Here is a 26,008-nt window from a genome sequence, read left to right on the forward strand (position 1 = left end):
TGTAAAAAAAAAAAAAAAAAAGCTTTGCCATGGACAATTTTAACTAAAGGTGAAAAGACTTTGAAAGTTCTGATCAAGAGTTTTAATGTGCAAAACATTTTTTTGTTTTAAAACTACCAGGAATATAATGAAGATCTGTAGTTACCGTTCTGAAAAAAATCTTCTGTCAGTTGATAAGAGATCATACAACTGTTGAATATGAGCAAGGCCTGGTAAAAAGATCAGTACTGCTCCTTCAACATTTTTGAACTGGGGACTTCTGTCTGCAATTTTTAAAAAGAAACAATATTCAAAAATAAGGAACAGCATATAAGATATTAATAGAACATCTCCAGTTAGTAGAAAAGTTTTATCAAAACAAATGGAGACACATTAGAAATAGATACACATACCTAAATATGTAAGAAGTTCCAAAATGAGATCCAGGTTGATTTTATGAGGATTCATGTAGAGAATAGCATGCTGAGTGCGTTTGCTGTACTTTTGGTAAAATGGATTTAAATCATCACTTGTTCCAGTCTGAACTGGGATGTATTCCTAAAAGAAACACAATCAGAAAAAGCTGAACCAAAATATTATGTATTTTTATAAGACAAAGAAGGAAAAAAGGAGCTATTTGTATTCATTCAAATCTGTATTTTTCTCATTGTCACTATTTGTTAAAATATATCAAGAATACAATTTTTAACAGAATTAAAGTATTATAAAATTTCATCTCTCCTATTAATTTCATTTCATACAGCCTCCTTAAGTATAGCAAACCTTTTTATCTTGGCAGGTAAACCCTAAATTAAAAAAGAAATGAAGAAAAACAGGGCTTCCCTGGTGGCGCAGTGGTTGAGAGTCCACCTGCCGATGCAGGAGATACGGGTTCTTGCCCCGGGTCCGGGAAGATACCACGTGCCGTGGAGCGGCTGGGCCCATGAGCCATGGCCGCTGAGCCTGCGCGTCCAGAGCCTGTGCTCCGCAACGGGAGAGGCCACAACAGTGAGAGGCCCATGTAAAGCAAAAAAAGAAAAGAAAAGCAGAACAATGGAAGCATTGTTCTGTGGCAGCTGAAAAGCAGCCTGACCAAGAGAGGTCATAATAACTTTATTAAATAATTCACACCTGCCTCATTCCTTCTAGATTCTACTTTGGTTGCTGAATTCCAATCATCTTCTTTGAAATACTACTTTTAATTTTTTAAAGTCTTTCTTTAGTTTCTAATTTCTATCTCTGCAGTTTTAGGGAAAGATTTTAGTTTTTGCTTCCTTGGTTTATCTGCTTAACTAAAGGATAAAGTAACTTCTACTTTGTGCTTCCATTAGATGAATGAAATATTGTGGATATAATGAAAATACTGTACCACTGGCCAAAATGCAGGATAATGTAGCTTTTGTGACATTTCTAAAATTATGTCATTGAAAGTAAATTAACTCTCTGTGAAGATCCGTGCTTGCCCTGTATAGTACAGAGCTAAGGTTGGCTCATGTCAGGACAAAGGCTGCTAGGAAAACCAATGGCAAGGATCTAGATTTTGGTCCTGCCCCCTCCTGACTATCTAAGGTGTTGAGATAAAAAGTAAATATCGTAAGCCAAACACTAGAGTCAGTGAAACAAAGATTTAAAGAAATGACCTTTAAAATTTGCTCATAATCATATCTGTTCTTCTACCAGATTATATTTGAATGCACTGTGTCAGCCATATTTTAAAACTCTTATAGCAGTTTGTGCCCTGGATATCACAATCAGATGTCTTTCAAAAATGTTTTATTTTTACCTGATACTTTTTTATTCCCCCTGTTTTGCTTGTAACATTAACGGTTATTTCTTCTTCCTCCTCCAGAAATTTCTGACAATATTCTGAGTCTTTCTCCAGGACAAAGCCTGTTTCTTCTATTATATCTTCAAGATGAAAAACCTGTATAGATTAAGACATATAAATAGTGAACTCAGATTCATTTCAGTAAATATCATTTTAAAGAGAACAAGGGATTGTTACCTTTGAATGTCACCAAATGCTAATTTAGAATATTAAGAAAAAAGCTTTTTTCTGCATTTATTGGTAGTGAAGAACTTGGCTGATGTAGATGGATCTATTCCTAGTAATCTCAGGACAAAGCACATTATGGTGTGTATATTTTTTACATGTGAAAACCAGTTAAAAGAGCAGCCTTTATCAGCTGAACCAAAAGGGCAAACATTAAGAATAGAAGGAAGCTTCAAAGACAAGCCTAAATTTGAGGGATGGGTGAAAAAGGAGTTCCTTATTGCTAGGCAGCTACCCCCAATCTGGATGTAATGCCTTTGCTATGGAAGTGTGTTTTACACTGTGTACCTCTGTGGTATGTCATTCATCAGCAGAATCCTCCTTCCAGCCCACTCACCCTCAGTCAAGGCAGCACCAGCCATCTGATTCCCAAGGCCATCTCCAGGTCCTCCCTCTCTCTCTCTCTCTTTTAAAATTAATTAACTTATTTATTATTATCGTTTTTGGCTGTGTTGAGTCTTCATTGCTGTGCGCGGGCTTTCTCTAGTTGTGGTACGCGGGCTTCTCATTGTTATGGCTTCTCTTGTTGCAGAGCAGGGGCTCTAGGCGTGCAGGCTTCAGTTGTTGAGGCACGGGGGCTCAGTACTTGTGGCTCGCAGGCTCTAGAGCACATGCTCAGTAGTTGTGGTGCACGGGTTTAGTCGCTCCACGGCACGTGGGATCTTCCCTGGGCCAGGGCACGAACCCGTGTCCCCCTGCATTGGCAGGCAGGTTCTTAACCACTGTGCCACCAGGGAAGCCCTCCAGGTCCTCTCTTGACTTGCAGTACCCTAGGAATCGTTTTAGGCTCAGACTTAAGGGCCTGTCTTATGGTGACACTCACTGGTGGGAATGTAGTTTCTGTTTACATATGCATTATAAAGAAAACTTACCTCAACAGGATAATTTCTTCCTGAAATTCTCAGAATAGGGCAGTGTATGAAATAGCTAGAAAACTTTTCACTGTCTACAGTGGCACTCATTAGAATCAAATGTAGATCAGAGCGTTTCTGTAAAATTTCCTTCAAGATAATTAGTAGGAAGTCTGACTGGACACTTCTTTCATGAACCTAGCATAAGGGGAACAAAAAAATCATAAGGTCAAAAATAGGCTAAAACAATCAGACACTCAAATCTACTAAAAGTTAATCAATATTTACATACAGTCACTACATGCAGAAAGAGAAGCTGTATGTTTCAAATAAGGCAGATCTTCAGAACTGAAAATAAAGTCACCCTCTAAAATTGAAGTCAGTAAAAATCAGCATACAATGAACAAGATTAGCTATGGTAGTGGGGCTCTACCTTAGGAGATGGTTTGTAAGTGTTCAGCTGATAAGATTAGGGTATCTCCCAATTTCACTTAGAAGCCAGTGTAACTCTTAAAGCGCTGCTACTAATATACAACTGAACAGACACAAAACTGCAACAAGACAGATGGTTTATCCACTATGTAGAAAAAGGGGTATTTGATTAGTAGGAATCTGACAGGTTCTCTATCAACTGTCTGAGAAAAAGGCTCTTATGCCCTTCCAACAGATGCATTTTAGGGATGAGCATTGTAAACTTGCTATAGAGCATAAAAAACATGGGACATTGTCAGAACTCAGTATATGCTGGAGGTACCAGTCTATATTCCAACTTCCTGTACTGGAGTTATTTCTACTCCATTTTATTTTATGAGATTAAGGCAGCATACAAAAGACAGAATACATCAAGATAACAAAAATTAAAATGGTTTTGATCATTCATTTGCTCGGAAGGGAGGCAACAGTGGTCAAATGTTCACTACAAACAGTACTAATAAGCATTGTGCTAGATGCTGGGGATTAAAAAATGACCAAGATAGTATTTTCATTTCAGAGTTTACAGCCTTGGAAGAGAATACTGTAGAGGATGGTATGAAATTACATATGAAGGGTAATTTTTTTGGGGGGGAGGGGTCTAATATTCTTTTTTTGTTTTATATTTAATTTTTTTATTGGAGTATAGTTGATTTATAATGTGTTAGTTTCTGCTGTACAGCAAGGGGTAGCTAATTCAGGTGGTCAGGAAGGCTACTAAGAGAGATCTGCCATCTGTGCTGAGAACTGAAATGAGTTTTGAAAAAAGGAGGAGAAAGGAACAGTATCATAAAGGGAGAAAAAGTAGTCATGGGACGCAACTTGTGCAAAATCATGGTGGACAAGGGGATAATTATACATTTCAGGAAATGAAGAAACAAAAATGATGCCTTGAGCATAGGATGAGGAACGGGCAAAAGACAGAGCTGGCGAGGGACTCAGTAATCTGCCCATATGAGGTCTTGTAAACCATGTTAAGGAGTTGAGACTTTATCCTAATGAGTCAGGGTAGTGAGTAAGATATTTCAAAGCAGAGGGATCATGTGGTCTGAATTTTGTTTTAAAAAAGATAACTCCAGGGCTTCCCTGGTGGTGCAGTGGTTGAGAGTCTGCCTGCCGATGCAGGGGATACGGGTTTGTGCCCTGGTCCGGGAAGATCCCACATGCCGTGGAGCGGCTGGGCCCGTGAGCCATGGCCGCTGAGCCTGCGCATCCGGAGCCTGTGCTCCGCAACGGGAGAGGCCACAACAGTGAGAGGCCCGCGTACCGCAAAAAAAAAAATAATAATAAAATAAAAATAATAAAAGAGATAATGAAAGAAAAATTTTAAAAAAGAGATAATGGTAGCCTATATGAGGGCAATACCAGTGAATATGGAGACGTAAATGAATGTGAGAAAAGTAAAATCAACAAAGTCTAGGTGGTTGGATTTAGGGGATATGGGAGAAAGAGGAAGGAATAATCTTGGATGTTTTTATTCTGGTAGTTTGACTAGGATATTTATATCTGAAGTTGAAGAGAGAAAGATTTCCTGATGGATGAAATAGATCTGAGGAACCTCCTCAAATAGATGGTAATTTATACAGATACTGACATTTTTAAAAAAGAAAATTAAAAATGAGGATAAAACATAAAATAGAGCTAATAAAAATGTATGCTTTATTAAGTACACTTGGAAGAGGTGGGCAAAAAGTTTTGCCATAAACATACCAGCAGCCAGAGGAAAAGCTACTTAACTCACACACTGACCATAAACTAAAACAAATCGCACAACTATTCCTAATAAGAAAGCCAGAAGTATTAACCTGAGCATCTTCATAAAGAAGGTCCTGAATAATGTAAAAAACTCTATGCCAGCATCTCTTACATCATTATATTTAACATGATGATGAATTTCACTGGGTTTTTTCCTTACTCTACTTTTCAACAAGAGGTTGACGTTATTACACTGAAGCACAATTCAGTAAATCACGCCTACAGACTGCTAATACTAAAACATCAAAGAACAGCTCCCTGAAGTTGGTCTAACTTTTAAATTAGGGCTCATTCTGATACATATTTATCAATCAATTTTCTAATAATTTGGGGCTCCAAGAAAAGTTACCGACTGGCTGATACAAGTATTTCATCTTACCTAGCAGTAAAAATTTCTCATTATAAACAGGTAAATTAGCATTTTGACTTAAGTTGATTCTTGAGGATACTGATAAAATCTAGGTCTTAGCCATGCACAGGTGCAACTGTGACACCCCATTCCCCACCCAACACTGCCAGGAGCAAGTTACCAATGGGCCTGCTCAATCAAGCAGCCATACATCCTCTTTCTTTTTGACATCTTAGTGATAACAGTACAACTCCTTCCCCCACTGAAGATTAAAGACTCCTTAGATAAAAATGAATTCCTATCACTCATCCATTACCAAAATTATTATATTTTAAAACATCTTACCCTAAACTCATCTAACAACAGGAAAATGGTTAAATAAATTATGGGACATCCAAATTATATACTTCTATAAAGCTATTAAAAAATAGTGTTTTTGTAGACTAATGATGTGAAAGAATTATAAAATATCGCACATGCTAAACATACACATATATAAATGCACAAATGTCAATATTAATTCTTTTTCTGGATGAGACTAGATAATTTTTATTTTCATTTTTGTATCTCTCTATACTTCTAATACTTACTAACCAAAATAAGGAAAATAACCCAATAATCTATGTATAGTCTATTAATTAAAAATCAAAGAATGACTGAACTTTCACTAATGCCTTCTGAACTTGGTGAATTAACAGACACTCATAGAAACTTTACATCAGGGAAAATTGAAAAAAATTGTTTTTGAGTAATAGAAATTCTGTATATCATTTCTTTTTCAAAATATTATGTACAAAGCAAGTCAGTTTAACATATACTAGGCTAGTATACCATTTAAAATAATTCTAATGTGAAACTTTTTGGCATAATTCAATTTTAGTGTGCATTCAAACTTGATTCAAGTAGGGGTATATCTAAAGAGAAAACAACATACTGATGAAGATTCCTTGTTTTTTATAAGAATCCGAGAAAATCCTTTAACAAATGTAGTTGAGAGGCAGCAGACTGGTAAGAGATGGCTGCAGATGTACTGCCTGGGTTTGAACCACCAGTTGTAGAGCTTACTGGCTGTGTGAATTTGAGCAAGCTATTTAACCTCTGTGTGCCTCAGTTTCCTCAACTGTAAAATAGGGACAATAATATCTACTTCACTGGATTGCTGGAAGGATTAAATGAAGTTGTATTTATGAAGTCCTTAAAATAGCACCTTGCATATAGCAAATGTTATACAGCATTTGTTAAATAAATCAATTTACAGGAGACACATTTGTTAGAGGAAATTAATTATTATATGTAGAGGAAATTAAATAATTATTATATATAAAGCGTCTGGCATTTAATAAGCATGAAGAAAATGTTAGCTAGTTTTAGAAGTAACATCTTTTTAATACAAAAATGTTTAGAATTTTTTTCTGAACATGACTACAGAATCAACTCACCTCATCTACAATAACGTGAGACACATTAGTTAGGAGACCATCTTCTTGAAGTTTTCTTAGCAAAACCCCTGTTGTACAGTAGAGTAACCTGGTAGATTCACTCGCTCGAGACTCCATCCGGATCTGATATCCACACAAAGAATTCTGAAGGGAAAACACAAGGCCAAGATTAGAGTCACACAAATGATCTAGGAAACAAGGTTCAAAAAGTACAGGTGCTGATCCTGCTACTATATGGAGCAATCTAAGTAAATCAGTTTAGTGCAATTTATTACTTTCCCATGGTCTTCAATTATATAAAACTATAAAATTAGTTTCGGCAATTTTAAACAAGAAAAACCTTTTTTCAGTTTTGAAACAAAAAGCTGTTCACCTGCGTTGAGTATCGTTAACATTATTATGAAAATATTAATAGATTTAATCAATTTCTTATTAAATTATCTTGGAGCAAAATATTGAGGAAGAGAATTTTAGAGAAGCTCCTACAATTTGGTCTACTTTTCTATCAAGATCTCATAAAAGCTGCAACCATTAAAAACCAGTGGTGCCTGATGGGAATCCTGAAGTCACTTCTATTCCCATCACATTTTCTTTCTGTCTCCTTCAGTCATTCCTTTCTTATACTTGTAAACATGTCTGTCATCCCCTTAATGTAAATTCCTTATAAGACAGAAATTATGTCCTTTTTCCTCTTACATTTCATGAGAGAAACCAAGAAAAGCTGCCAAATAAAAATTTTTTTAATGAAGGGATAGCTAACTTAAAGATAGAAACAAAGATGTTAAGTATCATATTTATAAAGAACAATTCGAAGTATAATTAAACTGACTTATATGAACTGGGAATTCATTACATTTGGTTCTAAAGCAATTTTATTAATTCCTATACTTTGCAGTCACTCCGATTAAGGTCTGGCTAGTTTTGTGTATACTTTTATCACAAAGTGTGTGACAGTGGATATTTTTTATTTTTTTGCGGTACGTGGGCCTCTCACCGCTGTGGCCTCTCCGGTCGCGGAGCACAGGCTCCGGACGCGCAGGCCCAGCGGCCATGGCCCATGGGCCCAGCTGCTCCACGGCACGTGGGATCTCCTCGGACCGGGGCACGAACCCACATCCCCTGCATCGGTAGGCGGACCCCCAACCACTGCGCCGCCAGGGAAGCCCAACAGTGGATATTTAAGTACTTTTTCTATTATTTTTTTATATATAGGATTTGAAAATAGTCTGGCATTTTCTTTTATATTGTTTTCTCCTTTTGTTCACTGAACTACTGAAAATCATTCAGGAATACATCCCACAGAAAAGATTTCCAGATACTTGAGATATCTGATATTATAGTTATACTTGTATGTGTTTATATTCTTTGAATGATCAACTTAGTATGTAATATATTTGAATACTCAATTATTAAAGTGAATATATTTTTCCTTTTATGTGAGAATTTTAATAATTACTGACAATCCTTTTCATGTAAAAGAGAGTGGCATAATGTCACATCTATCCAAGAAAGCATGAGAGACACCTGAGATACGCTACTGAACAAATAGCATTGGTCAAAACTCATATACGACACAGGCTCCATTTGGGTGGCAAGGGCACCGGTTGAGTGAGGTCAGCGCCCTCTGAGGTGAGGTTGGACAGTGTCTCACCTTTCCTCCAGGTCCATTTTCACAGCCCAGTTCATCACACACTCTTGTGGCTAAGCTCACCGCTGAGACCCGCCGGGGCTGGGTGCAGACAATGTTGCATCTACTTGTTTGCCACTCGTTCAGAAGCAGGTCCTCCAACAGGAAATGTGGCACTTGAGTACTCTTGCCGCTCCCTGTTTCACCTGCCACCACCACAGCCCGGTGCCTTCTGAGAGTTTCGACAATTGAGTTCCTGTGTTTGAACACGGGTAACTGTTGCCGTTCCTTTAGCAGTCTCTGGTACTTAGGTGTGCTTTGCAACTTTCTAAAGAGGTTTCTAACCGGCTCCAAATCTTCTGCCTTTTCTGATTCCAAGGACAGTGCAGAAAAATCCTCATCAGAAACTAAATTTTCCCAAGATTCCTCAGGATCTTCAGAGGTTTCTCTCGTATTCTCAGAGTGCTGTTGTTGCTGTTGCTGCTGCTGCTTCAGTTTATTCAGAAGTTTGGCAATGAAAAGGTCACGTGGTTTATTGGTCTCCATTTTATTTAACTGTTCCTTTCTCTTTTCCGCATCACTCCACTCCAGCCAGACATCTCGGTAAGTGGGCGGAAGTAACTGATGAACTGACTATAAAGGGAAAAAACAGTAGTTATGTCGTTTTCACTAACTACTGGACACCAAAATTCAATAGGTTAGAACTTAAAAGGATAGCTGCCTTCTTCTTAAAATGTCTCTTAAACTAGTAAGTTATTACTTTAATATAAGATATACATGTATATGATGCAAATTTATAAATAGCATATAATATTCAGGCTTCTAGACTTACTAGCTGTGTGACCTTGGGCAAGTAACTTAACCTCTTGGTGTCTTAGTTTCTAAATTTGTAAAATGGGGCTAATAATAGTACCTCCCTTACAGGCATACTCTGAGGTAAACTAAGTTAATCATGTAACGTGCTTATTCCTGGAACACAATAAACTATTAAATACATGTTTATTATTTATTTCTATAGTGGTGCTATTTAAATATACAGATGATCCATAAAGCATCTCTAAAACAAAGTTCCCTCTGAGATTCCAGCAGTTGTATACTATTACAGGTCAAGGTATTTTAAATGAACTCCATTGGATGAAACTAAGTTATCTTAACTCTGTGTTATAAAAGAGCCCACAATTATTTCTGTAACACTGATAGTCACTTCCATCAATTAAGCTTAGCTTATGATACCTTATTCTGCAAAATAAGGGAAATAAAGACATTAAGAACTTTTACTGACACAAAATGGAAAAGAACTATTGTCGGGGTTCCACTTAATCAGTGCCTAAATTTTCAGTAGTTCTAATTCCCCATGAAGAAAGATATATACGTTTACTATGAAAAGGAGATGTTGACAATACCCCCCAACCAAAAAAAAGAGCATTGTGTTCTCTTAAAAGTGCTCTCTTCAGTAATACTTTATTTTCATCTTTCCTTAAACTGGAAGCTTATAGTCAATATAACCTAAAAGTGAAAATTGGAACCAGTGTCTAATTTTTTAAAGTTGAGAGACAATATAACATTAAAGGAAAACAAATGTTTAAAAACTCTCCTTAATTCAACTACTCTAGCACAACTATTTTTTAATCTGTAAATTAATATAGCTTACAAAGCTGGACCAAATGGTTCAGAGCCTCTGGTCTAAGGAGAGAAAGACTGAACTATGTTTAGAAGTGAGAGGAAGTCAAAATTATAAATAAGCAGAAATAAGGATTAATCAGAAGAAGAATTCAGTAAAGAGAAAATTGGCACAAAGGGCCGAAATTAAAAACTAACTTCCACATGCAGATACAGTTTTATGTTGACAAAATATACCCATTACTCCAGAAATGATTTTTGAAACACTTAGGTCTAAAAAGTCTCACCTGCCCTTTTACTAAACGATAAAGAGCTAAAGTAGCTCCCAGGTGCTGAGCTTGCATGCCATCCTCTGTTAAGATTGTAGGGCATACTACCAGTACATCATCTTCAGACTTGATTACCCTTACCCTATAAAGAAGCCAAAAACATTTAAAAATAAAATTGATGAAGTAAAAAAGGTCAGAATTCCATTAACAATGAACTGTAGTTTAATTATTTAAATTAAATATTCCCATGGAAGACATCATACTACATAATGACTTATAAGCACTATCAATCTGAGCTGTGGAATTAGCTTCCTAAATATCTACTTAACTCATCAGAAAAAAAAGATTTTCATCTTAGATTTTTCTATAAGTTCATCAGTTAACCAAAAACATACCTACATTTCCAGTATCTACCTACTGCAACTTTTTCAAAGGAAGGATTTGGACTCTTGGGAAGATTCTTCCTGACCCAATCGATCAGAAATTGTTTGGGAGATTTTCCAGTCCAGCTTCGAGCAGTATAGTCAAAATTTCTTACATCATGAGGTTCTTTCTTTTTCTCTAAAATGATAAAGATTGGTTCTTTAAAAATGGTTATGTAGGAATATACAGTCTCTTTTGAGAGATTAATGTTCTCTCACTTTTGGGAACATACTTTTAGAAGGGAATAGGTTTAAAAAAAAGACAGACAGAAAGGCTTGCTCTTCTTTAAGTGATGGAAGGAAATCCTCTTGATGGAAAGAATCAGTGAAAATCTGGATCTTTTTAAAAAAGTATCTTAAGTTATGTGTTCTTGTAAAATATCTATGATACAATCCATGTGATGAATTGTTTAGAATACTATGAATTACAATGTTTGGTAGACTATCTTTTTTTTTTTTTTTTTTTTTTTTTTGTGATACGCGGGCCTCTCACTGTTGTGGCCTCTCCCATTGCGGAGCACAGGCTCCGGACGCGCAGGCTCAGCGGCCATGGCTCACGGGCCCAGCCGCTCCGCGGCATGTGGGATCTTCCCAGACCGGGGCACGAACCCGTGTCCCCTGCATCGGCAGGCGGATTCTCAACCACTGCGCCACCAGGGAAGCCCTAGACTATCTTTTGAAAAGATATAAATCAGATGTCGTTTCTCTGCTTAACAGCTGCCACTACCACCACTGTCAATGGCTTCATGTTGCGTATAAGATAAAGTCCAAATTGTTCACTACTGCCTAAAAGCCCTCTGTGGCCCATCCCTGCCTATCTGTCGTCAGTCTTCCATCATGCTCACTATGCTGTAGCCACACTGGTCATGATCAATTCCTTACATGCTCTAAACCTGCCTGGCCCAATACAGTAGCCACCAGCCACATGTGGCAAAATTTACAATAATTAAAATTTCAGTTTCTCAGTTATACTAGTCACATTTCAAGTGCTCGATATAGTTGACCCTTGAACAACACAGGTTTGAACTGTACAGGTCCACTTATATGCAGATCTTTTTTCAATAAATATACAAAAACACACATGAAGAACATCATGTGTAAGACTTATATTGAAGTGAACAGCCTATCCTTACAAGGCATGAGGTGATAATTAATATAAAATTAATAATGTATTTTCTTTGTTTTATAACTTTGCTTTCAAAGAATTACCTTACCTTACAGAATGCCTCTCTCTCATAATTGGAGAAACTGCATATCAGCCTATCATCATAGGTAAGTGGGTTTTTTTTTTTTTTTTTTTTTTTTTTTTTTTTGCGGTACACGGGCCTCTCACTGTTGTGGCCTCTCCCGCAGGCTCTGGATGCACAGGCTCAGCGGCCATGGCTCACGGGCCCAGCCACTCTGCAGCATGTGGGATCTTCCCAGACCAGGGCACGAACCCGTGTCCCCTGCATCAGCAGGCGGACTCTCAAACATTGCGCCACCAGAGAAGCCCAGGGTAAGTGGTTTTTAAAAAAATGTTAACAATGTTTCCGATAGTATATTATGAATACTACTGTAATACCGTATGCCATAAAAATTTTATTATGATTCTTTCATTAGTATATAAGGCTAAACTAACAGTGAAGTAAAGCAGTCGTATTGATTACACTAGGATACCATTAAAGCAATTGTATTTGCTGCTTCTTTGTTATTAATGCATGAGTCGTTATACCTATAAACAACTAAGAATTTCTTCTGTACATTATCTTTTCATTTTTGATGTCTAGTGTTAGTAATACATATAACATCTACAGTGTTTTGAATCATATAAGACAATGTTGATATAGGTACTGACAGATGAGTCATCTTGTACATAGATAACATAAACTCACAGAATCTATACAGTACAGTACTGTAAATGTATTTTCTCTGTTATGATTTCCTTAATAATGTTTTTCTTTCTCTAGCTTACTTTATTGTAAGAATATAGTATATATACATGTAACATACAAAATGTTAAGCAACTGTTATCACTAAGGCTTCCAGTCATTAGTAGGCTATTAGTAGTTATGTTTGGGGGAAGTCAAAAGTTATACGCAGATTTTTGACTGCACAGGGGTCAGCGGCCCTAACCCCTGTGTTGTTCAAGGGTCAACTGTACTCATATTTGGCTAGTAGCTACCACATTGGATAGTGCAGATACAGAACATTCCCATCATAGTGTGTTCTGTTGAATAGTGATGCTCTAAGCTCTTTTCCACCTTAGACTTCCAATGTACTGTCTCCTTCCTTAGAAGTTCTTTCCACCAACTCATTACCAGGCTAATACCTAATCATCTGTCAGATCTCAGAGCAAGACCTCAGCAAGGTTTCCCCAATACAAATTAGGCTCCCTTATTAGCTCTATTATTGGAAGCATTTTCTTTCTTCAACAGCACACATCACAGTTTGTAATTGTGTATCTGTGTCTGTTTAAAGCTTACATTCCCTGCTAGAGTGTATACTTGAAGAGGGCAAAGATCAAATTATTTTGCTAATAACTGTACATGTAGTACCTGATATTATGAATAAAAATTCAATAAATATTTGTAGAAAGAATGTACAATTAAAAGAACTGACAATTTAGTGTGGGACTCAACTAACTATATTACAGACTGATAAATATACTAGCTATATCAATAATTTACCTATGAGCACAAAGAAGAGCACACTTACACACCTCTCGTGGCACAGCAGGAATCAGGGAAGGTTTAAAGAAGAGGTGCTGTTTGATTCAAGCCTCTAAGCAAGGGAAAGGTTGGCCAAGAAGGGGAAAACAGGATGAGCAAAATCATGGAGCCATGAAACAGTATGTTTTAAAGAATGATGTAGCTGTAGTACATAGCTGGGAGAATAAGGTGGAAAGGATCTTCAGTGCCATGATACAGGGTTTGAACTTGCTAAGTGATTAAAATTTTTAACAGGAAACTCACATTTTGATCTGTTATGGAAAGATAATTCTGGCAGGAGTTTGGAGGAGGGACTGAAGAGATGAGGCCAAAGCAAGATGTTTGTAATTACAAAATGCTATACAAGTTACCATAATTATTACTTTTCCAAGACAGTATGTAGCATAACTTTACTGCCATCTTATGTAGTTTGCTGGAATACAAAGTAACAGTTTCTCAATTATATAGTCCTTGACATTTTTCTATTCACAAATTATACCCTGGAATACTTTCCCCTCATTTTACCTTTCTCTTCTTCAGTAGCAGCTGTAGATTTTTCAAATAAATTGAAGTTCAAAGCACTTTCCCCTTCTGTGGCTACAGGAGGCTTCTTCCTTTCATTCTGTTGATGTGAAATCTTTATGGCTGGATTGAATACTGGATGGTCTTCTAAAGTTTCCATTTCTACCAAAAAAAACCATGATGCTTATTTTTGTTTTATTTGTATTTGTTTTTCATACCTTTTTACTTTGGAAAAATTGGTTTAAAAAAACAACATTCCTTCTTTTTCCTTGTAGTCAATTATTCAACACTTCCTTCTAGGAATTTGTGCTAGAAGTCAGAGGCAATTTATTTTCACATCATACACTAACATTTTCAGAATAATTGCTTAACAGATGTAGAAGGCCAGGAAAAACATCTTCACTAGAAATAAATACTCATGGAATTATATCCACCTCTTGTTCTTGAATGGAGATGGTATTTTATGGTATATATCTGAGGTTAACAAACTGGCCTGCAGGCCAAATCCAGCCCAGCTGCCTATTTCCATATGGCCTGTGGGCTAAGAATGATTTTTACATGTTTTAAACTGGTTGAAAAAGACAAAAAGATATATTTGGTGACATGTGAAAATTATATATGAAATTTCAGCATCCATAAAGTTTTATGAGAACATAACCATTTGCTTATGTATTGTTAATGGCTGCTTTTATGCTGTGACAGCAGAGTTAAGAAATCATAACAAATTGCAAAACCTAAAATATTTACTATTTGGCTTGTTGCAAAAAGTTTGCCAATCCCAATTATAAACTGTTAGGAAAGAGCAGACATATTAAAAAGAGGCAACCTCCATCCTAGGAAGGCCAATAAAGAAGAGATATTTATACGTCTGAGAATTTTAATGTGTTTACCTCTTTGAAATTTCCTTATTTTTTCTTGAGCCTCTTTTTGGCCTTGCTTGTTTTTTTCTAATTTAAAGGTAGCTGCTTGCTCCTTTGCATCCAGAAGTTTTGCTGCAAGGTGCAAGTACCTTTCATTCTGTTGTTCCAAATAAGATGATGATAAAGAAATAAAAAGAAGAGCAAGATTAGTTTATCTATTGTCAATGTATTATATCAAAACCTGTGATCTTTTTTTTTTTTTTTTTTTTTTTTGCGGTACGCGGGCCTCTCACTGTTGTGGCCTCTCCCATTGCGGAGCACAAGCTCCGGACGCGCAGGTTCAGCGGCCATGGCTCATGGGCCCAGCCGCTCCGCGGCATGTGGGATCCTCCCAGACCGGGGCACGAACACGCGTTCCCTGCATCGGCAGGCGGACTCTCAACCACTGCGCCACCAGGGAAGCCCCAAAACCTGTGATCTTTTGATCTTATTCTTTGATCCAACAAATCTTTTAGAAATTTTTCATAGAGAAATGATACAAATGTGCAGATCTGCAGGTACACAGATGTTTACTGCAGTACTGATTGAAAAGGAAAACTGGAAATCAAGTGTGGTACATCTCTACAGAGAAAACTAGTCAGCCATTGGGTAAAAAAGTGAGGTAGCAAAAGAATGAGGGTGATCCACATGGAGAAACTTCCTTGACATGTTAAATAAAATAAAGCAAACTACAGAATAATACGTAAGTATGAGCTCATTTCTGTAAAAAGAAAAATTAAATTTTTATACATTTTATAAATACATGTATTTAAAGGATTGCATATGCAATAATAGGATAATACTCATTTCTGAAAGTTACCTTCCCATAATCTTTATCTTATGGAAGATAGCCAGGGACATTAAAAAAAAAAAAAAAAAAAAAAAGGCCTCTGGGGAAGATGGGTGCTATAAAACTTAAGGACTTAACTCTGCTGAGCAAAACCTAGAGAGAGTTAAAGCTAAACTCAAATTACTGTTTTTTTCTTTAGGTTAGGTTGATAGCAGATGAGAAGCATTAAAGCTATGGGTGGAGAAGAGGGCATGTGCAGTGCTGCTATGAAAGACAACCACTGAGACAAAGGGAAAAGAGACAACAAAGGAAGCACGACCACCTGAATTCTGGGACCATTTTGTGTAGAAGCAAACATCAATACAGTGTAACAGATAGAAGGGTTGGCTATCGCCTCAATTTCACCTAAATCACACTCATTCTTTCAATCTTTCCTATCTATGGCACTGATACCACCATCCCTCCACCTACAAATCTCTTGCTGACTTTGGCTTCTTAACCTTTATGTTCAGTAAATCATCAATTTCTACTGATTCTTGCTTTAAATGTTTCTCTTCCAAATTACAATTTGGCACCTTATTATTTCACACCTGAGCAAGTGCAAGAGCTGCCAAAATGGCCTCCCTACCCTTTGCAAATCACCTTAAACACTACTAAATTTGCCCTAAAATGTCAAATTCCTCTTGTTGATCACCTGCTCCCATACTTCTACCAACTCTTCACAATCAGTAGGAAAAGCTGTCAAATTCATTTTCTGGGCATCAAAATCTTCTAGTTTCAGTTTAACTCACCTGTTTACTCCTATTGGCCGGTACTCACCTACACATTTTATCCTGTTTATTGTTTAATACTCAAAGGCCCCTTGCACAATTCCACTGCTGTACCCTTATTCACATTATTTCACCCATCTGGGTCATTTTCCCATTCTTTGTTGCCTATGCACCCTTCAAGTCCTTTTTTCTTTGAAGTATTGACCTAATGTTCCTATCAGAAGAGACCTCTTTCTCTGAACCTCAAAGCATGTGTACTGTCCTAAATTATTTTTGTTTATATTACTTTAATACAGGCACATGGTTAAAAAACTTATGAGGATACAGAAGAGTATAAAAAAGAAGTCTCCCTCCCACCCTACCAACCCCAGTCCTAATGTAATAGCTTCTTGTGTATCTCTCCCGATGTTTCCTTTGCATACATAAGAATGCAAATATATGTGTGTGTGTATATTGTTCTACTCAAATGAGTTCATTATGCTACACATGCTGTTCTGCAACTTCCTTTTTGTCTTTCTAAATCAACTTTATAAAAGTGTGATTCACTTCTAATAAAATGTTAAGTGTATAAGTGAATGTGTTTGACACATGTATACATCCACGTAACCATCATCATAATCAAGACATAAAACATTGCCATCATCCCCAAAGGTTTCCTCATCATGCCTAACAGTCAATCTCTTTCCTCCATCCCTGGACTCAGGCAACCACTGACCTGCTGCCTCTCACTAGAGACAGATTTTGCATAGATGACTTTTCTAGAATTTAATATAATGAAATTGTTCAGCATGTACTCATTTTTGCCTGGCTTATTTCATTCTTATATAATGTTTTTGAGAGTCGCTTGCAGTGTTTGGCTGTTATTTAGTAAAGTTGCTATAAACATTTGTGTACAAGTCTTTTTTTGTTGACACTTTCATTTTTCTTGAGTAAAAACGTAGGAATGGGCTTCCCTGGTGGCACAGTGGTTGAGAGTCCGCCTGCCGATGCAGGGGACACGGGTTTGTGCCCCGGTCCGGGAAGATTCCACATGCCGCGGAGCGGCTGGGCCCGTGAGCCATGGCCGCTGAGCCTGCGCGTCCAGAGCCTGTGCTCCACAACGGGAGAGGCCACAACGGTGAGAGGCCCGCGTACCACAAAAAAAAACAAACAAACAAAAGTAGGAATGAAATTGTTAGGTCATATGGTAAGTGTATGTCTAACTTCATAAAAAAGTGCCAAGCAATTTTGCAAAGTGGTTGTACCATTTCATTTTATACTCTTACAATCAGTGTATGAGAATTCAGTTGCTTCATATCCTCCCAACACTTGGTATTACTGATCTTTTTAATTTTAGCCATTTTGATTGATATATACATAGTGGTATGTCACTGCAGTTTTCATTTTCATTTTTCCCAGGACTAGAGATGTTGAACTTATTTTTACATGTTTATTGGCCATCCATATATCTACTTCTGTAAAGTTCTGTTGTCCTTTTAAAACTTCTTTATAGGGCTTCCAGTGGCGCAGTGGTTGAAAGTCTGCCTGCCGATGCAGGGGATATGGTTTCGCGCCCCGGTCCGGGAAGATCCCACATGCTGCGGAGTGGCTGGGCCAGTGAGCCATGGCCGCTGAGCCTGCGTGTCTGGAGCCTGTGCTCCGCAACGGGAGAGGCCGTAACAGTGAGAGGCTCGCGTACAGAAAAAAAAAACAACAAAAAAACCCCCAAAAAACTTCTTTATAAATTCTAGACAGAAGTCTTTTATCAGATATATGTTTTGTGTTATTTTCTTCCTACAACTTGCTTTTTTCACTTAACCTAATATTTTTAGTTTATCTTATGATATGTAGGTTTTCTCTGTCCAGGCAATGGGTTTCCTATATAAAGGAAGGTGCTTTTTAAAATTAACCAAATAATTAAGCATACTCCTAACACAGAACAATCATTTAAAAATATTTGGTGATTATCTTTTTAAACATGGGAGGAATGTAATTAACATATATTGAGCAGTTATTTTGTGTCATTTTTTTCCCTAAGTGTTATTTTATTTAATCCTCACATAAACCCCTAGAGGTAACTATTTTCTCAATTTACAAATGAGGAAACTAAGTCTTATTAAAGTTAAATATTTTGCCAGGTATATCCAGCTAGAAGCCCAATATAAATTTCTACTCACAGGATCAAATTTTTCCTCTTCTAAACTTTTAGAAGTCTCACTCTTTTCTTCTTCGTTTTGTTGTTCAGCATATTGCAAAATCCATTCTTTCATATTTACTTCCAAATTTTTTTCTTCCTTTTTTGGCTAGAAAGAAAAAACAAATATCTGAAAAATCAAAATTAGAAAAAGGGGTTTCCCTGGTGGCGCAGTGGTTGAGAGTCCGCCTGCCGACGCAGGGGACACGGGTTCGTGCCCTGGTCTGGGAAGATCCCACATGCCGCGGAGCGGCTGGGCCCGTGAGCCATGGCTGCTGAGCCTGCGCGTCTGGAGCCTGTGCTCCGCAATGGGAGAGGCCACAACAGTGAGAACCCCGCGTACCGCAAAAAAAAAAAAAAATTAGATAAAGGTGTCAAAACTATCATCAAGTGTCACTGCTTTTATAATTTCCTTACACTCAGAAACAGTAGACACATAAGCCTCAAAAATCATATTCTTTACTGTTCAGTGAAGGACAAATGAATGGAACTCAACATTAATAAGCCTAAACTTACATGATCCAAAGAATACATTTACATAAAGAGGCAAAAAAATGAAAGAACTGTTAAAAACTAGTGTTGTCCTTAAAAACAGTGGTTTTGTGGGGATGATGTTTCCACAGATTTTTGCTGTTTATTTTTAAGCTTTATTGAGGTATAACTGATACATTAAAAATTTCACATATTTAATGTACATATTATTAAAATGTTAATTATTTACTGTATATATATATACATACACACACTCATCATTTTGATGAGTTTGGACATATGCATACACCTGAGATATCATCACCACGATCAAGGTACTAAACATATCCATCACCTCCAAAAATTTTTGTGTGTTCTTTTGTGTGTGTGTGTACAGTACTGTACTGTTAACTATAGGTACTATGTTGCATAGCAGCTGTATAGAACTTACCTATCTTTCATAACTGAAATTTTATAACCATTAAGCAACATTTCCCCATCTGCCCCTCCTCCCTTTAGCCCCTGGTAACTACCATTCTATTCTCTGTTTCTATCAATATGACTATATTAGGTACCTCACGTAAGTGACATAATGTAGTATTTGTCTTTCTGTGATTGGCTTATTTAACTTAGCATAGTGTTCTCTAGGTTCACTCATGTTCACAGATGTTTTATGACATGCAGAGTAGTTAGGTGTAATGTGTAATGAAGTGTAATGAAGTACACCTTCCAGTATTAATGCCTTTCTGTAATCCCCTTCCATACAGATTTTGAATTGGCCACATGACTTTCTTCAACCAATGGGACATTAGCAAGAGTGATACAAGCAGAGGCTTGATAAAAATTTGTACACTGGAGCTTACTATCTCGAGATACTTGCTCTTGGAGGCCATATGTCAAGAAAGAAGTCTGACCACCCTAATATCACCATATAAAAGGAAACCTAAGCTAGTCATGTGGAGAGAGAGATGACTTGCTAGCTCCCAGCCGAGGCACCTAGTCATGTGAGTAAAGAAACCATTTTGGATGTTCCAGTCTGAGGAGATACCTCATGGAGCAGAAGAACTGCCTAACTGAGCCCAGTACAGACTGAAAAATCATATGAAATTCTTGGTTTAAGTCACTACATTTTTGGGTGGTTTGTTATGTAACAATAGATAACTGAAACCAACAGTGATAGAAGAGTTTGGCAAACCCATTAGACATTTTCAATAAGTAAAAACATTATTGTAACCTAATATTTGTACCCTTATGAACTATTACATGTGCTTCATTCTGATTTTATACAACTTTTAAATGTTTAATTCTTAAATTACCTTTATCTTAGGATCTTCTTCCTGTTTTTTGGTTTTAGATTGCAGTGGAGGTGAAATAGTGGCTTGTATTTGAGGAGACTGGAATTTTGGCCTACTTAGAGGTTGTTGCTCTTCAAATTCCTGACTGAATCCTTCAGGAAGTGCATCTTAAGAGAAATTGCGATGAAAATAAACATGTACATGATACATAAAACACACAAATATTTATTAAACACTCACATAAACCCTGTCTAGACAAAGAGCACCTAATTTTGTTCTACTGCTCATCTCCTAGGAATAGAAATCCTATGATGAACCTCGTTTTATTATCAAACCAGTGGAAACACTCTCTAGATAACCAGCCCACCTCTATTTGACCATTTATTTCACCCTCAATATGCTAGACTCCTAAATTTCCATAAGAAAATCTTAACCGTACCCTCTCTTTGGTTGCCTGTCACATGTGACAGTATCCTTAAATCAGTCATAGAAGCAATATGCATTCCAGGTTCTTGCCAAAGTTTACAACCTTGACGCTCTGCTTAATTTAATATTATTTATCCAAAGCTAGACAGTCCTAATTTCTAAATCAAAATGAGGATACACAGCCTGACAGGTTACAGACAGGCAAACTTTGAGTATCTGCTATATTATGTGCATTGTAAAATGGCTATCAACAACTGAAAGCAATACACAAAAAAATAATTTCTTCTTGCACAGACTACAACCTTTAAGAAGAATATACTAAAAAGACTAGAAAAGTGTAAGAACATCCTAAAAATAAATAATTATAACAGTGAAAAAAATTTTCAGTACAAGTCAAAAGCTTGATACAAATATCATAAACATTGAAATTATTTCAAAAGGTTTTATAAACTGAAAGACATTTATGACAATACTGCTTACCATCTGAAAGGTTTAAACAGAGCCAATCCAAGGCAGAATGAAGATCACCTCCGTGTAGGAGTGTGTTAGTCATGGCATCTTCAATGTCCTTAGTCTTAAATGAAAATGCTTGTAAAGCCATGTATAAATCCTATGAAAGGGAAATGTAAAAAAGTCATTCTGTCCATTTTCTCTTTTTCATTACTAAGTCTATTCTCCCATTCATTTTAAACCAGAATCTCTGACACAAACTATAACTTCAAAAATACCTTTTTTTTCCAGTTAGAAGAGTTAAATGTGCTGTTCAGATTTTTTTTTTGATGTGCAGACCATTTTTAATGTCTTTATTGAATTTGTTACAATATTACTTCTGTTTAGTGTTTTGGTTTTTTGGCCCCGAGGCATGCGGGATCTTAGCTCCCCGACCAGGGATCGAACCTGCACCCCCTGCATTGGAAGGCGAAGTCTCAACCACTGGACCACCAGGGAAGTCCCTCTCACTGTATTGAGAATCTGAGAACTATAGATAAATAAAAAAGGACCAGGAGAAACTGCTCATATTCTCACTATCTAAAGATACTGTTTGCAATGTAGTATGCTTCCTTTCAGTCATTTTTCTATGATTTTATAAAAACAAACTTTACTTAACATTGTAACATAAGTATCTTCCCAAATTATTAGAAACTGTTCATCAATTTTAATAGTTACAAAATATTCCACTGGGTAGACATATCATAATCTATTTTCCTATTGGTGACCACTTAAGATGTTTTCTTTTTTTTAAATTATTATCAGCAGTGCTTCAATGAACATGTTCATACATAAAGTAAAGCTTTTTATTGTACTTTCTAAAGCATGATGTTTACAGCTGGGCAGGACTGGGTTCAAATCCAGACTCTGCTTACTTTGCTACTTAGTAATTAAAAAATAATTTATGTAATCTTTCCAAGCCTCATTTCCTCCATTTGAAAAATGGGGCAAAATACCTTCCAGGATTGGTGTGTCAGAGAAAATGTAAGCAAAGTGCCCACCACAAGTCCAACATAATTTTGGGAATGTAATTTAGTTTTCATATCACTATTTTAATGCATGTACTTGTTTTGGGCACAGTTCCTTCCTTATTCTTGCAGATGGAACTAATCTACATGAAATTTCAATGGAAGTTGAAAAGTCATTTTATCTCACATGTGGAGCTGTCTTAAAAATGCTCCACTAAAAATGAGTAACTTAAAAAAAAGTATGCAAAATACCTGTAATTTTTTGGCAGTAAGTCTTCCAGAAATCACTCCCTTGTCATTATTTTGCTTTTTATGCTCATTTATCACTCCAATAATTTTTTGCTCTAGTTTGTTATTAATTACCACCTGTTGAGACCAAAAAGGTCATATCAATTAGAAGATGAATTATTAAATAACATTTAATAACTAAATAATTAGAAGCAAATCACACAGTTTTCTACATCCCTTCCAACCAAGCCCAGAATTTCAGCTGAAATCAGATACAGTGATTATCATATATTGGAATACCATTCACTGGACCAAATTCCTACCATATATTTAAGAAAAAATGGGATACAGAAAAAGCAACATGTGGCAAGGCAAAAATCCTTTTATAAAGCCTCTTGAAGCCGTATGTCCACAAAGACAGATTCCTAAGCCCTATACTAAACATACTGAATCAGAATCCTTGGGGATGGACCCCAGAAATTTGCCTTAAGGTAAACCAGCCCAAGCACATTGCCTGAAAGAATGGATGCTACACTAAAAAGAGGGCAAATCAAGTAAAAGTAAAACCTTATATAAACTGTAATAATTAGGTTACACAAATTATTTTGGCTTCCAGAGTTTGTTTTCTATTTTCCCCTATTGGCCATTTTACCTTCTGCTGTTTCCATATGTTTAACCTAAGATTATACAGCCAACTACCTTCAAAAATATTCCTTTGATCACATCTTTACTGAATGCTCACTACGAGCAATGCACAAAAACATACTTCAGGAATTCATTCTAGCACAGGAAACATATATAAAAAGATAAACTGTAACCCAGCATGTCATTATTTAGAAAGATGTAAGAAGTGCTGATGGATCCACCAGGAAAATAAACTGGTGAGTGATGATGGACTTTATAGAGGTGACAAATGGAGAAAGGGAAATAGAGCATTCTAGGCAGAGAGCCCATGGACAAAAGCCTGGAATCGTTAAAATCATATGGGATTTGGGGGAACAATGAGATATGAACTACGATTTTAAGTGGAGAAGAGTAATGGAGAGGAGGCTGGAAAAGTATACTAAGTCAGACCTGGAAGGATGTATATGATATACTTAGAAGTTTGGACCTTATCCAGCTCTTCCTTAATTTCTTACAGGCTCTCAACAGATGTGTATGATTTACTTTTATTTAGTATAGATGAGGAATTACTGTACTACTTACAAAAACTTAAAACACCCCATCATTTGCTTACATTTAAGACTGTATCTTTTTTTTTTAAGGTAACATTTCTTGAAATGACTCAAAACCTTGATACTCACTTTCAAAATAGATTTATCCAGATTTGCAGGACCACCAGAATCATTTGCAGAATTAAAACTATAAATTTTCGGACCTGTATATAACAGACAATAAACAGTCAAGGTAATTTAATGATTAATATCCATTACACTATTTTAATTTTCCTCTAAAGATCGTTAAACATTAAATATTTGATTTCAGCTCTTTCTTTTCCACTTTACCAAATAACTCAATCTGGAAGTCAGCAATACTTCCGCTAAATTTGCAAAAGCATTCTACTGCTTAGCACTCTCTAGGTTAACTAGTTTCTAAGAGTGTAAATGCCTGGCACTTAGCTGAAGTAAGACCTCTCAGAGGATATTTGATTCCTGGCAGAGAAGACGGGTAATTTTGAAGAGAAAGCACTCCTCCTAAGGCAAAAAGGAGGTGAGAGTTCCTACAATTTTCTCCTACTGAGTATAAGGTTGCTATATTCGTTTCCAAGGCTGCTGTACAAACTTGGTGGCTGAATATACAGAAACATTCTCTCTCAATTCTGAAGGCTAGAAGTCCAAAATCAAGGTGTCAGTAGGACCATACTCCCTCTGAAGTCTCTAGATAACACTCTTTTCTTGACTCTTCTGGCTTCTGGTGACCCCAGGCGTTGCTTGGCTTGTCTGCCTCCTTCTTAAAATGGGTCTTCACGTGGCCTTATTCCCTCTGTCTCTCTGTATGCAAATCTCCATCTCCTTTCTCTGGACGCTGGTCATTGGATTTAGGGCTCTCCCTAAATCCACGATGACTTCACCTCAAGATCCTTAACTAATTACATCTGCAAAGATCTTTTTTCCAAATAAGATTACATTCTGAGGTTCCATGTGGACATGAAATTTTGGGGGACACTACTCACCGCATACAGTTGCCAAGTGTGTTCCAGTCAATAGAAATGCTATATATTAACAGTTTTCTAACAATGAATAGCCGGAAAGGAATACATTTTATTTTCAAACTTTGGTCTCATGATCTCCTTACTCTCTTAAAAATTATTGAAGATCCCAAATACTTTTTGTTTATGTAGGTTATAATATTGATATTTATCATACTATAAACTAAAAGGGAAATGTTATTTATTTTTAAAGACTTATTTATTTTTGGCTGCATTGGGTCTTAGTTGCCACATGTGGGACCTTTGTTGAGGCACGTGGGCTCTTCGTTGCGGTGCGTGGGCTTTTCTCTAGTTGTGGCGTGCGGATTTTCTCTTCTCTAGATGAGGCGCGTGGGCTCCAGTTGAGGCATGTGAGCTTAGTAGTTGTGGCACGCAGGCTTAGCTGCCCCACGGCATGTGGGATCTTAGTTCCCTGACCAGGGATTGAACACACGTCCCCTGCATTGCAAGGTGGATTCTTTACCACTGGACCACCAGGGAAGTCCCAAAGGGGAAATTTTTAAAAATATTTGTTAATTCATTAAAAATAAACCTACTACATGTTAATATAGTACTTTTATGAAAAATAACTATATTTTCCAAATCAAAAATATTGTTTTCTACTTTTGCAAATCTCTTAACATATGGCTTCTGCATTCAGTCTTCTGTAATATCACACATCATGTAGTCACTGTATACTAGAGAGAAAATGAGCATGAAAATGGCAAATAACATTTTAGAATTATTATTAATATAGTTTGACCTCATTAAGCCTCTGCTAGAACGGTCTCAAAAATTCCCCAGGATCCCCTAAGCACACTTTGAGAACCACTGCTATATAAAAATAATCCTAGAATCGTACAAAACCATGTTACTCTACTTTTATAAACCTTAAAATAGGATTTTTTTCATTTTGAGAAACCTAAACATTAAAGAGTTGCTTATTATAAAGTCCAGGATTTTAGTCTCTGTTGACTTACATTGGGTTGTTCATTTTAAGTTAATATAATGAGGCATTTAAAAAGGAAAACCAAAGTTTTTGAAAATAACTATTTACATTTGAGCAGTCTGAACTAGGAACATTGGTGGGTCACCTGAATTACTTCTGTGCTATAGTTAAGAAGGTACCCAAAGCTACCTAGAATACGTTAAAAGATAACAATTCTGGTATAGTACGGTTTTCCTCATCTTTTAGTTTCAGACTTTACCATAATCCTGGTAACCTTGCTCATAAACTCATGTCAATGGTTATAGAGTATATATC

At 36.6% G+C, this 26,008-nt stretch overlaps 1 protein-coding gene across 1 annotated transcript in view; it reads right to left on the reverse strand.

Annotated features, from left to right (window-relative positions):
* Positions 1–26,008, reverse strand: part of DHX29 (DExH-box helicase 29) — a 48,983-nt gene that overhangs the window by 16,921 nt on the left and 6,054 nt on the right. Inside the window, exons 2-16 of the mRNA XM_059061114.2 lie at positions 23,861–23,934; positions 22,581–22,694; positions 21,352–21,481; positions 20,467–20,612; positions 18,663–18,788; positions 14,938–15,064; positions 14,051–14,209; positions 10,809–10,974; positions 10,432–10,555; positions 8,549–9,157; positions 6,898–7,041; positions 2,905–3,081; positions 1,763–1,903; positions 393–537; positions 146–263 (exon numbers count right to left, since the gene is read on the reverse strand). Of these exons, the coding sequence (XP_058917097.1) occupies positions 146–263; positions 393–537; positions 1,763–1,903; positions 2,905–3,081; positions 6,898–7,041; positions 8,549–9,157; positions 10,432–10,555; positions 10,809–10,974; positions 14,051–14,209; positions 14,938–15,064; positions 18,663–18,788; positions 20,467–20,612; positions 21,352–21,481; positions 22,581–22,694; positions 23,861–23,934 (2,500 nt within the window). The remainder of the gene's footprint in view (positions 1–145; positions 264–392; positions 538–1,762; positions 1,904–2,904; positions 3,082–6,897; positions 7,042–8,548; positions 9,158–10,431; positions 10,556–10,808; positions 10,975–14,050; positions 14,210–14,937; positions 15,065–18,662; positions 18,789–20,466; positions 20,613–21,351; positions 21,482–22,580; positions 22,695–23,860; positions 23,935–26,008) is intronic.

Source organism: Kogia breviceps, chromosome 4 (assembly GCF_026419965.1).
Source record: "Kogia breviceps isolate mKogBre1 chromosome 4, mKogBre1 haplotype 1, whole genome shotgun sequence".
Lineage (NCBI taxonomy): Eukaryota > Metazoa > Chordata > Mammalia > Artiodactyla > Physeteridae > Kogia > Kogia breviceps.